Raw genomic sequence first — 10,968 nt, forward strand, 5'->3', positions numbered from 1 at the left:
ACGCTTAGGTGGATTTTTAATGGAATAAGTGTATTCTGAAGCCAGAATGTCCATTAATAGCTCCTCTGTCTGTGTGTTTTATCTCCAAGTATGACCTGGTCTGAGAAGACCACTGCATTATTGCAAAGACTTATTATGTATCTTCTCAATGCACAGTTGCAGTTTGGAGATGGAGTGCCATGAATGGCCAGTGGTCCCGTCAAAAGACAATATATTATGCTTTAGTTGTTTGTATTATTATTTCAAGAGTGAATTTGAATATTTTATGTAGTTGCTTAACATCACTTTCTTTCTTTGTTTTTTCTCTCTCTATCTCTCTCTCTAATCGCCTTCTCTGCTCCTTTCTCTCTCCTGCTCTCTTCTTCTCCAGTTTGTTCCTCCAGACCTATGCATCTGTAACTTTGTGCTGGAGCAGTCTCTATCAGTGCGAGCTCTGCAAGAAATGCTGGCCAAAACAGGACTGAACAATGAAGTGAGTACCACCCATGCAATCCCTTTAATTTGCATGGTCCCGCTACATAACACACACACACACACACACACACACACACACACACACACACTAACAAACACACACACACAGACACTCCTAGACCCATACTGTACAATTTACAGAGGATTGAGGAAATTGCTTCTAAGTAGGATTCATTTGACTGCTGGTTACACCCCATTGAAGTCATAAGTTAATGAAGCCTTTCCAGATGGACCTGCAGAGCAAATTCAAATTTGCTAACTGGTTGGTCTGGGTTCACCCAGGCTAGCGGGTTGTATGCGTGAACACAAATGTCTAAGTTATTTGCCCTGGACATCACCCGCACCTGACACTAACAGCCCTCTAGCACTAAGCACAGGTGTTACCTGAGTGAGCATAGGTCTGAATAACACAGGCAATAACATATATAGGAGATTAGGAGTGGACCGGTTGAGGAGGATTTTATCAAGTATAAAAACATTGCCCAAAGTTCCACAATGTGTCCAACTATAAAAACTACTACTAGCATAGTAGGCATAGTCATACTATCTATGTGAAACTATTGGAAAATTATTTTAATAATGGAATGAAATGATTGGTTACCAGGGGCTGTAGGCCAACCCTGTTCCCCCATTTATCCGGCCATGTTCAACCCTGGCACCTCCCCTTACTGAAACCACCCGTTGCATTTCCTGTAGGTGTGAACACATTCCACCATGCCATCACGTCTTGTGTGAACATTCAACTCTTTGAAGCCTGTGCCTGTTGGCATGTGATGTGTCTGGAGGTTTGAAAACAGCTACAGTCAGCGGTTCTCAGTGAGGCATGAGTCAGTCTTCAGCTACATTGTATGTTACTGTATGAGGGAGAGTGAGACACCTGGCAGCTATCACAGGGATAAGGATATATGCTATCAGAAGAAACATCCATCCGAGTTCAGTGAGCTGAATTAAAAAATCAGTTATTTTTTTAGTGGGAGCAACAGTGTTGTCTCCCTGCATTGCTATTGAGGAAATACTTTTGATGAAGTAATTTTCCATGCCTTCTCTAACTCTCAGCAAGTCTGTCGCAATCCCAGTAGGCAGTCACCATTCTTTTTAATGATTTTATTTTGGGAACAAATCTAAACGAAATGAGCCCCTTTTTTGTCCTGAATGATGATGATCATCAGTGCATACATTCTGTCTGAGCGCAGCACTCATGCTTGATGCCTGATAGATGAAATCTCCCTTCTATTACATCCAAACGATAATGCATTCACTTTTAAAAAAAGAAAACATTTCTTCAACACTCTTTCTTTTCTGACTCCATTTTCTCCCCCCTCACTCAGTCACTCATTTTCTGGCCTGCCACGTCATGTTTGCAGTCCAAGTCTCACTGACTCCAAATGCAGTCTTTCGTGATCAGATGTTGGCTAAGCCTCTGTGGAGAAGTGGACTGGGGCTAATGCTGCTGAGTCTCTCATGCCGGTTGCCTACTGTGTGTGGACGAGGCTAAATAACTAATGGCATTATAGATTCCAAGAGGAATGGGAACAAGTCGATGGTGTTGGAGCTCTTAACAACGTGACAAATACAAATTGAAATCAGATTCCAAGGCAGTTGAAGTGTTGGTGTGTGTACCTGGGACATACACACACAACTCAGACACACACACACACACACACACACACACACACACACACACACACACACACACACACACACACACACACACACATTTATGTAAGTAAAAAAAACGACAGTCAACATTTTTATCCAGTCCTATTCTTTTGAATACTCAGAGAGATGTAGACTAAAAAATTCATAAAGTTGAAAACCCACCACAGCTAATGTAGCAAAATGACCCATCCATCCCCACAATCTTTCTGCTCTCCTCCTGGCTGCTTTTAGTTGGGGAAGATGAATGCACTTGTCGAACGAACATTGTGCTGTCAGCCATGCGCTGCTGCGGCAGGCCAGTCTGTGGTAATTAGAACACTTCACTAACGCCAGAGTCCCTACTGCCATTTTCCACACTCCTGCAGTAGCAGGAGCCGTGAGGAGATTTTTGGACCTTTAGCAGGGGGGCTGTACACTAGCAACAAACCAAACACAGACATTATTTTCAAAGATGTATGTGTGTGAATGTGTGCGTGTGTGAATGTGTGAGTGTGTGTGTGTGTGAGTGCACGCACGCACCTGTGTGTTGAGACGTGTGTTTGTGTGTGTGTTTACATGTATGTGTATGCATGTGTATGTTTGTGTGTGTTTGTCAGTGTGTATGGAGGAGAGTAGTAAAAGTGCCAAAGCTCCTGAAGTCAGATGTCAGATCACCACTTTGTTTCTGGTATACAGTCAGAACTCCACACACATATTTGAGTAATTTGAGTGCCCACTAAGGACAGGTGGCTAGATAAACAGCAGGATTGCTGAATTTGATGAAAAGTGTAATGGACAACCTTCAACCAGTCAGAATGCCACAAGGCCATTCTGTTGTTTGAACATTGGAATCAGTTACTCTGCCGGCCAAGCTAAAGTACCGGCTCTAGCAGACTGTTGTTGAGTTAGTGTAGAAAACATTATTTGAGTGGTAACAGGGAGCCCTGCAAAATGGGATTTGATACTAGATGGATGAACATAGTGAAGGGCACTTCAGACAGATGGTTTGGCAGGTGTCAGTACTGTTAAAGTACTGTTAACAATCCAAGACACAGTGTGACTATTAGCCGTTACGGTAACACTTTACGGTAAGGGTACATAAATTATCATGAATTCACTCATTTCTTAATATCTCATGAATCAGGAATTGACATGAGTTCATAGTCTCTCGTTTGTGACTTCATGCATGAACAACACATTATAACTAAAGCATTAGGTATAGTGGGTACACATCATGAATTTTGATTTATTAAGCATTGATGTTGGGTAAATTGTGAAATGACATGAATTAATTGTTAGTTTCTCATGAGTTCATCATGTTTGTGTGTCATCACAATTTGAATTAGTCTGATGTCGTCATATTCAATTCTAGTCAGAATTGAAGTCTGATACTGTTTCATTGGGGCGTGATTATGGGGTGTGTTTCAATCGACACAGAGGAGGAGAATGGCTCTGCACTCAATTGGAGACCTAACCAATCAGGGGCCAGTTCCCCGATAACGCTCACTCTTAGCACGCTAAGAAGACTCAAAAGATATATCTTACCAAAGTTGTTTATGTTCCTAAGTGTGTTCCCCGAAGTGTCCCTTAGGAAGCTTCTTAACACGCTGCCTCTTACGTTCGACGTTACAAAGGCGCTGTCCCAAGTGAAGGTGCTGAATTAGTTGCCATCAATTGCTCAGGAATCGATTTTCCACTTCACGTGAAGGTGCATGACCGCGTTAAGAAAGACAACACGTTCTATGCAAATGGAACATTCCTCAAATTATTCCAGTAACTTTTATTTTAACATAGTTTAAGTTATCAGTAAAATATAGACTATTAATTCAATTATCAAATTGTCAGTTATATGTTCACACTATATGTTGTGACGGGTAGACTAACTGGGTAGGCCTATCCCTCGCTAATCATCCACCCTCCTTATCCCGTTGTGCCACTTGTGCCGCTTTTTGACATGGGTTTAACGACTTCTAAAAAAATGTGTAATACACTTTTATATTAATGGTAAGGTACATTACAATTAGAATTGATTGGCAAGCAGCTGCAGTTACTTCTGTTTAATGCGGTATTGAATGCCATTGGTTAATGTTTTCAATAAAAAACAACCTATCTACAATGAACAGAGAGAGAGTTAGATACAGAATATGGTGGGGAAGCAACGTAAAAAAGGGCACCAAGCTTCTCGTCAGAGGAACTTGAAGTTTTGCTGGAAGAGGTTAGGTTGCACAAGGTGACACGGTTTTCCAGCTTTCGGAATAACTTGTGCAACAGCACCAAAAAAGAGCTATGGAGCGACATGGACTAAACGGCTCTGCGGCCGGCCCCGTCTTTGATTTAATAAAAGGACTGTCGTGGCAGATATTCAGACTCGGGCCAGAAATTAAGTCCAAACATCTTGCCCACAACGTAACAAAAATACACCATTATAAGTCAAAAACTTGTCCCAAAAAGAAGGCGCAAAAGTCCGGCAGAGTTCCGTGCAAAAATTCCTTTAATGACTACATAGCGCAAAGCCTGAGTGGATCGCACGATCGCACTCCCGAACAAAGGTAGAACTCTCTTACTTATACCCCTCCAAAATGCTGACACAACACTACCCCGAACGAACTTTTCACCTTAAGTTTATGGAAAGTTCAGGGGTGTACAGTATAGAGTGATCACAGGTCATACATTGTGCATGGGTTAAATATCGTTCGCCCCCCTGCACTCTCCTATTGGTTGTTATGAGTAGAGCTCGCCCTGTGTACGTGTTATCTTGCAGCTTCAAGGCCGACTTTGGTTTCTTCAAAAGGCCTAGGCTAAGGCAGCATGAGACACAGTGCAACAAAATGAGACACAGGGCAGCAAACAGAGACATAGGGATACAGAGCGCACGTAGGGGGAATTCTGGTAGAATAGCTTCAGTATGTTAATAGTATTAGTTAAACTTGTTATTTAAAATGTTATAAAAGTATTATGGTTAGGAATAACTTCAGTGTATTACTTGATTATGATTAAGGTTATATGAATACATGCTTTACAGTTTCAAACTCGTTCTCTCATCATGATGTCTACAACCCATAGGATAATAACAGGACACGTTGGACACGCTGCCATAGTTGGTCGCTTACTGGACACCACCATGCTTACCCATTTATAGATCTCAGCCATTTAGAGGCAAATTCTTTGCCAGCTTTTAATTATCAAAAGTGATTGCCAATTTGAACGCTTTAATGACATTACAAAATAGACTAGGCTAATTACCACCATATTATTTCTGATACCGAATAAAGTGAACTTCATAAAGAGGCCTGTATCCATTGCGAACATATTTTATTATTAGTCTTAAAATGTCATTAACATAAAATCATCGTTGAGCCACAACATTGTCAACATACTGTACCATAGTTTGACTTGTAGGCTACTGCGCTGCGCTGATTTCTAAAGACTGCGGCACAGTGGCGGCGACTAGTGTCTTGAGCTCAAACAACGCTAAGAAAGAGCTTACGAATGGTCCAGACCAACCTTACTAACGTGTGACTTACAGAAGATATACTTAGCGTACGAACGTGTCGGGAATCATGCTATAACGTTAAGAGATAGGTTAAGGAATAGGTTAAGAACTACTTAGCGATAATAACGTTTTGGGGAACCGGCCCCAGAGCATTAAAGTTATTGCGCTGTCAATATCTTGTACAACAGAGGCGATAGCAAAATCTAAATGTCTAGCTTTAGCGACAGGCTTTTTGTTGCAAACAAAATCAACTGAAGCACGCTCAGGTGATAGTTCGGCATAGTTGCTTCTCAATGGAACTTCCCAATTCCCAACCTGAAATTTTGTGGGCGGGGCTACATTCGGGCTAGCTTTCCAGGCTAAATTTGAATAGGGCTGACCATGTTTGGCAGTAATCATGTAATGAATTAATTGATGATTTATGAGATATTAAGGGATGAAGTAATGCATAAATCGTGTATTAATTCATGCATGAATTCATGATAATTCATGTACCCTTATCGTAAAGTGTTACCACAGTTACAGTACTAACAGGAAGCCTAGCAGAGACATGCTTAACTCCACATATACTGCAGTGCTTAATTAGATGTATAGTCTGGGTCAAAGCCGCACTAAGAAGCACATTTCTGGCGTTTCTTAATGATTACGGAGTAGCAGGAGAAAATGGGCTTCTTTGGCCCAAGTACTTTACAGTCTGCTGCGTGAGCCTGTGTGTGTCTAATGAGCACTGGTTGAGTGGCTCAAATGGTGCGTGTAAAGCAGATGACCTCTGGCAGCTGTGTGTGAGTGTGTGTGTGTGTGTGTGTCCAAGTGTCCAACAGAGGTGATAGAGAGAGAGAGAGAGATAGTATATACTGTGTGTGTGTGTGTGTGTGTGTGTGCAGTGATATTTCACTCCCAGCATTTACTCTGTCAGCTTACAGGGACGTCGCCAGCCGATGTTACCGGGGCTTCAGCCCCGAATGTTTTGAGTGCAGCACCGGATGTATTTTGCAAAGTTGACTATGTGAAACCATTATTCCGATCATTCATTGAAACTTTGAGATGAGATGGACCCTCACACCCCCCATAATCACAGCAGATCAAGTAAGAGCTCAACTAAGGAAACTTCACACCAATAAGGCAGCGGGGCCTGACAGACTGTGTCCAAGGCCACTCAAGGCCTGTGCTGCTGAACTGGGGGAGCCACTGAAGCACATCTTCAATTTGAGTTTACGCCTCGGACAAGTTCCAACACTGTGAAAGATATCATGTCTCACCCCTGTCCCTAAGAAGCCACACCCTAGTGAGCTTAATGACTACAGACCTGTCGCTCTCACATCACATGTGATGAAGACAATGGAGCGACTGGTCTTAGGTATGCTCAGACCCCAGGTATGCCATGCACTAGACCCGTTACAGTTTGCATACCAGGAGAAAGTGGGCGTGGACGATGCCATCACTTATCTTCTACACAGGACACATTCTCACCTAGACAAGGGGAAAAGTGCTGTGAGAATCATGTTCTTTGATTTCTCAAGTGCTTTTAACACCATCCAACCCCTCAGACTGGGAGAAAAGCTCTTGCAGATGGGTGTGGACGCTCACCTGGTAACCTGGATTACGGATTACCTGACCGAGCGACCACAGTTCGTCAGACTGAAGAACTGTCTCTCTGACACTGTGATCAGCAGCACCGGAGCGCCACAGGGAACTGTGCTCTCTCCAGTCCTGTTCACCCTGTACACATCTGACTTCTGCTACAACACCGAGTCATGCCACATGCAGAAGTTTTCTGACGATACTGCAATTGTGGGGTGTACAGGAACGGGCAGGAGGAGGAGTACAGGAGCCTGGTGGAGGACTTTGTGCAATGGTGCAAACTCAATCATCTTCAACTTAACACTTCAAAGACCAAGGAGATGGTGGTGGATTAGCCCACTCTGCTATCAGTCTCCATTGATGGGGTCAATGTGGAGGTGGTAAGCACCTACAAGTATCTGGGTCTCCACCTGGACAATAAACTGGACTGGTCAGCCAACACTGACGCACAGTACAAGAAAGGGCAGAGTAGGCCGTACTTCCTGAGGAGGCTGCGGTCCTTCAATGTGTGCAGCAAGCTCCTCAGGATGTTCTACCAGTCTGTTGTTGCCGGCGTCCTCTTCTCTGCAGTGGTATGCTGGGGAGGAAGCACAAAGAAGAAGGATGCGGGGCGAATTGACAGGCTGGTAAGGAAAGCTGGCTCTGTAGTGGGAGCTGAACTGGAGTGCATCACTTCAATATCTGACAAAAGGACCCTGAACAAACTGATCAACATCTTGGACAATGAGTGTCATCCACTCCACAGCACTATTGTAAAGCAGAAGAGCCTGATCAGCTGGAGACTTCGCTCACTGCCTTGCAGTAATTACTTTTTACTAATTACAAATTACTGAGGAAGTAATTTGTCCCCAGGGCCATTGAACTGTTCAATGCTTCACTTAAGGGAAGAGGAGAGATAGACTTCTCCGTATAGTCTGTCTGCCTCTTCAGCCCCTCCATGTTTGGATACTGTCTGTCCACTAGCCACTTTTTACCACTGTCTTTCTGCCTCACTGTTTGCATGCTATATTAGCACATATGCATAACCCCTCCCCCATGCCACAGCCGAACTGTGGCCACACTTATACCTTTTCTTAATATAGTTATATATAATATATAGATATATATTGACTTTATTCTTGCACTGTTGCACTGTTGGACTTACTCATTTGCACCATCACCATGACACTCACTCACACAGAGCACCTTACCTTACCTTACTATGCACAGAGAATCACAGGCTCACTCCCTGCCTCAGTCATTGCAAGCGCCTCTTGATTGATTAATCACCCACTATGTGGATACTGTTTTTAGAATTGATTTAGATTAAGTGTTATTTAGTATAATTTGTATTTTAGTATATTTAGTATATTCTTTATCTTCTACTGTCCTTATTGCTTAGTTGTGTTTTTTATATTACATACTTTTAATTACTTTTTTCTGCTGTTAGTGAATGTGTGTGTGATGTCTGTATGCTACTGAGACCTTGAATTTCCCCTAGGGATCAATAAAGTATCTATCTATCTATTATGCATCTTGCTATTTAAAACGCCACTCTGCTAGGAGGCTATAGGCTATATAGTTCGTTTTTTAATAGCAAACAGAAATGTCCAGATAGCAACAGGTCATTACATCCTTTAATTGTCAAAATATTATTGTCCATAATATTCAATTAATGTGGTGCAAATGAGGCTAGAGTCGGTGGATTAGTTTATCAGAAGTAAGCAGCAAGAGCAGGCAAAAATGGCATTATGAAAACCGTTTAGACTCTACGGGCTGAATGTTTTCAACTGACGCCCCTGTCAGCTTACATGCCATTTCATGCCCACCTCTGATGATCTCCTCCAACAGCACCCCCACCCCCCCACATACCTCCTCTATTCCCCCCCCCAAACACTGTCAGAAACCCACCTCTGGCTTCCGATGTGGGGGTCCAGAAAAGGTCACCACGCTTCGCCTGATGCCAGCATATCAGCTGGGGGTGAGACAGGGTGCACTGTCCCACTCCTCTGTAATCTGGTGGCTTTAATATATGTCTGGTTCCAGGAAGGGCAAGAGGAAGCCAGAAGTACTTGAGAGTGTATGTGATCGGGTGGTTGGGTGGCACACACAAGCAGACAAGCACGCCCACATTGACACACACACACACACACACACACACACACACACACACACACACACACACACACACCAGGGATGGAAATTAAATATTTTGGATTCCAAAATCTACCAGCCACTCAACTTTTTTACCAGCCACTATAAAAATGGCATGACAATGTGATATCATGATTATATTAGGCTACCCAAAATGATCACGGTTATCGGCATATTGCGATAAGACTAAATTGTGCTGAATTTTGCCCTAAATCTACCAGCTGTCCTCCAAGCACAGTAGCAACAAAACTAAAGGCTACTAACAGAACCACATTCATATGCCATAGTGTCATGTCATAAAAGTGGTGTGGCTCCTTTAAGACTCCTTTGTTGTGAGTTCTGGAGCATCTCCAACTTGATCTAACTATAGGCCTTCTGTACATCATCTGATTTAAATAGTTACAGGTATCAAAGTTATATTTAACATTTAGCATTTTTTTTCTATTTGGCCTGTTATGAAATCATGCACTGAACAATAAATGCACAGCTCAGCTTTAAGAAACTTAATGCTTAGCATTTTGTGAAACTGCATTGGAAAAACTCTGGTTTTTAATATTTACAGTTATCTAGGCGATATTGTTAACATTTATTTTGTATCTGGCCTTATCGTGTATTACAAAAGTCCAAAGTTGGAGACCTTGTAGACATTTGCTTCAATTTCAAAACAAGATTAATAGTAGGCCTAGCATGTCATCTTGTTTTCCGTGAAGGTGTCGCGGGCCGGATTAAAATAGCTACGGGCCACTTTAAAAGACAATTCGCGTTAGTTTGTGAAGTTAACGCAGATCCACAGATCTCATAGATTTGTTTATGCAGTCTTCCTGAAATAAGCTAGCAGTGGCACATGAAAGCATAGCGACAGTTTCTTAATGGTAATGACAAAAAGTGAAGCACTGCACCAGTGGGCTATGCTGCGGGCAGCGGCTCACTGGTAGTTGTTGTAGAACTTCAAATCAGCGTGATTTACCCTTATAGGCTGGTAACGTTACATGATCCCTACAGACACTTTCTTATTTTTAAACGTCAATAAGTATAAAAATTAGACCGGATGTGACTATTTGTGGTAGCATATGCTCTATTTATTTACCCGCTACAGTGGCTGGTAAATTGACCAAATTCACCCGCCACCGCACAAAACTACCCGCATTTGGCGGGGGCGAGTGGCTAATTTCCATCCCTGACACACACACACACACACACTATTCACACCTACCTATAGCCAGCAGCATGTATGCTATAATGCTCAGCTGTAACTGTGAATACCATTCGATATGCCCTGGATGTGATAAGCTCCTGGCTGAAAGTTCTGGCCACCTCATACAGGTTAGAAACATTGCAGCTGCGTAATCCCTGACCACTAACTGAGCTGTGTGTGTGCTTTATCCTGAACCGACAACAGAGGGGTTCATGTGTATGTAAAAGTGTAGGTCAGAATTTAAAAAACGTCTAAAAAGTTGGAAAGACCTCCAAAAAATAACCTCCAAAAGAGGGAAATAGATTCACCCTGCAGTATGGATGCTAGTATGAGCCCTATCTGGGAGCGTCTGAAAGAGCCAGAGGCGCTCACTCATGCAGTAATAGCATTCTCTCTTATCTTAATGCTTCCTAGAGGCTCACACGGAAGGTGAGTAATCCTGTTTGCTTTTGGG

The 10,968-nt window shown here is 42.7% G+C and overlaps 1 protein-coding gene across 1 annotated transcript in view; it reads left to right on the top strand.

Annotated features, from left to right (window-relative positions):
• Nucleotides 1-10,968, top strand: part of LOC143139155 (ryanodine receptor 3) — a 205,393-nt gene that overhangs the window by 52,249 nt on the left and 142,176 nt on the right. Inside the window, exon 3 of the mRNA XM_076299756.1 lies at nucleotides 371-472. Within this exon, the coding sequence (XP_076155871.1) occupies nucleotides 371-472 (102 nt within the window). The remainder of the gene's footprint in view (nucleotides 1-370; nucleotides 473-10,968) is intronic.

The sequence above is a fragment of the Alosa pseudoharengus genome, unplaced genomic scaffold, assembly GCF_046254945.1.
Source record: "Alosa pseudoharengus isolate Yale_2024_CS ecotype anadromous, Long Island Sound unplaced genomic scaffold, YU_APseudo_1.1 YU_APseudo_1.1_scf_22, whole genome shotgun sequence".
NCBI classification, from domain to species: Eukaryota; Metazoa; Chordata; class Actinopteri; order Clupeiformes; family Clupeidae; genus Alosa; species Alosa pseudoharengus.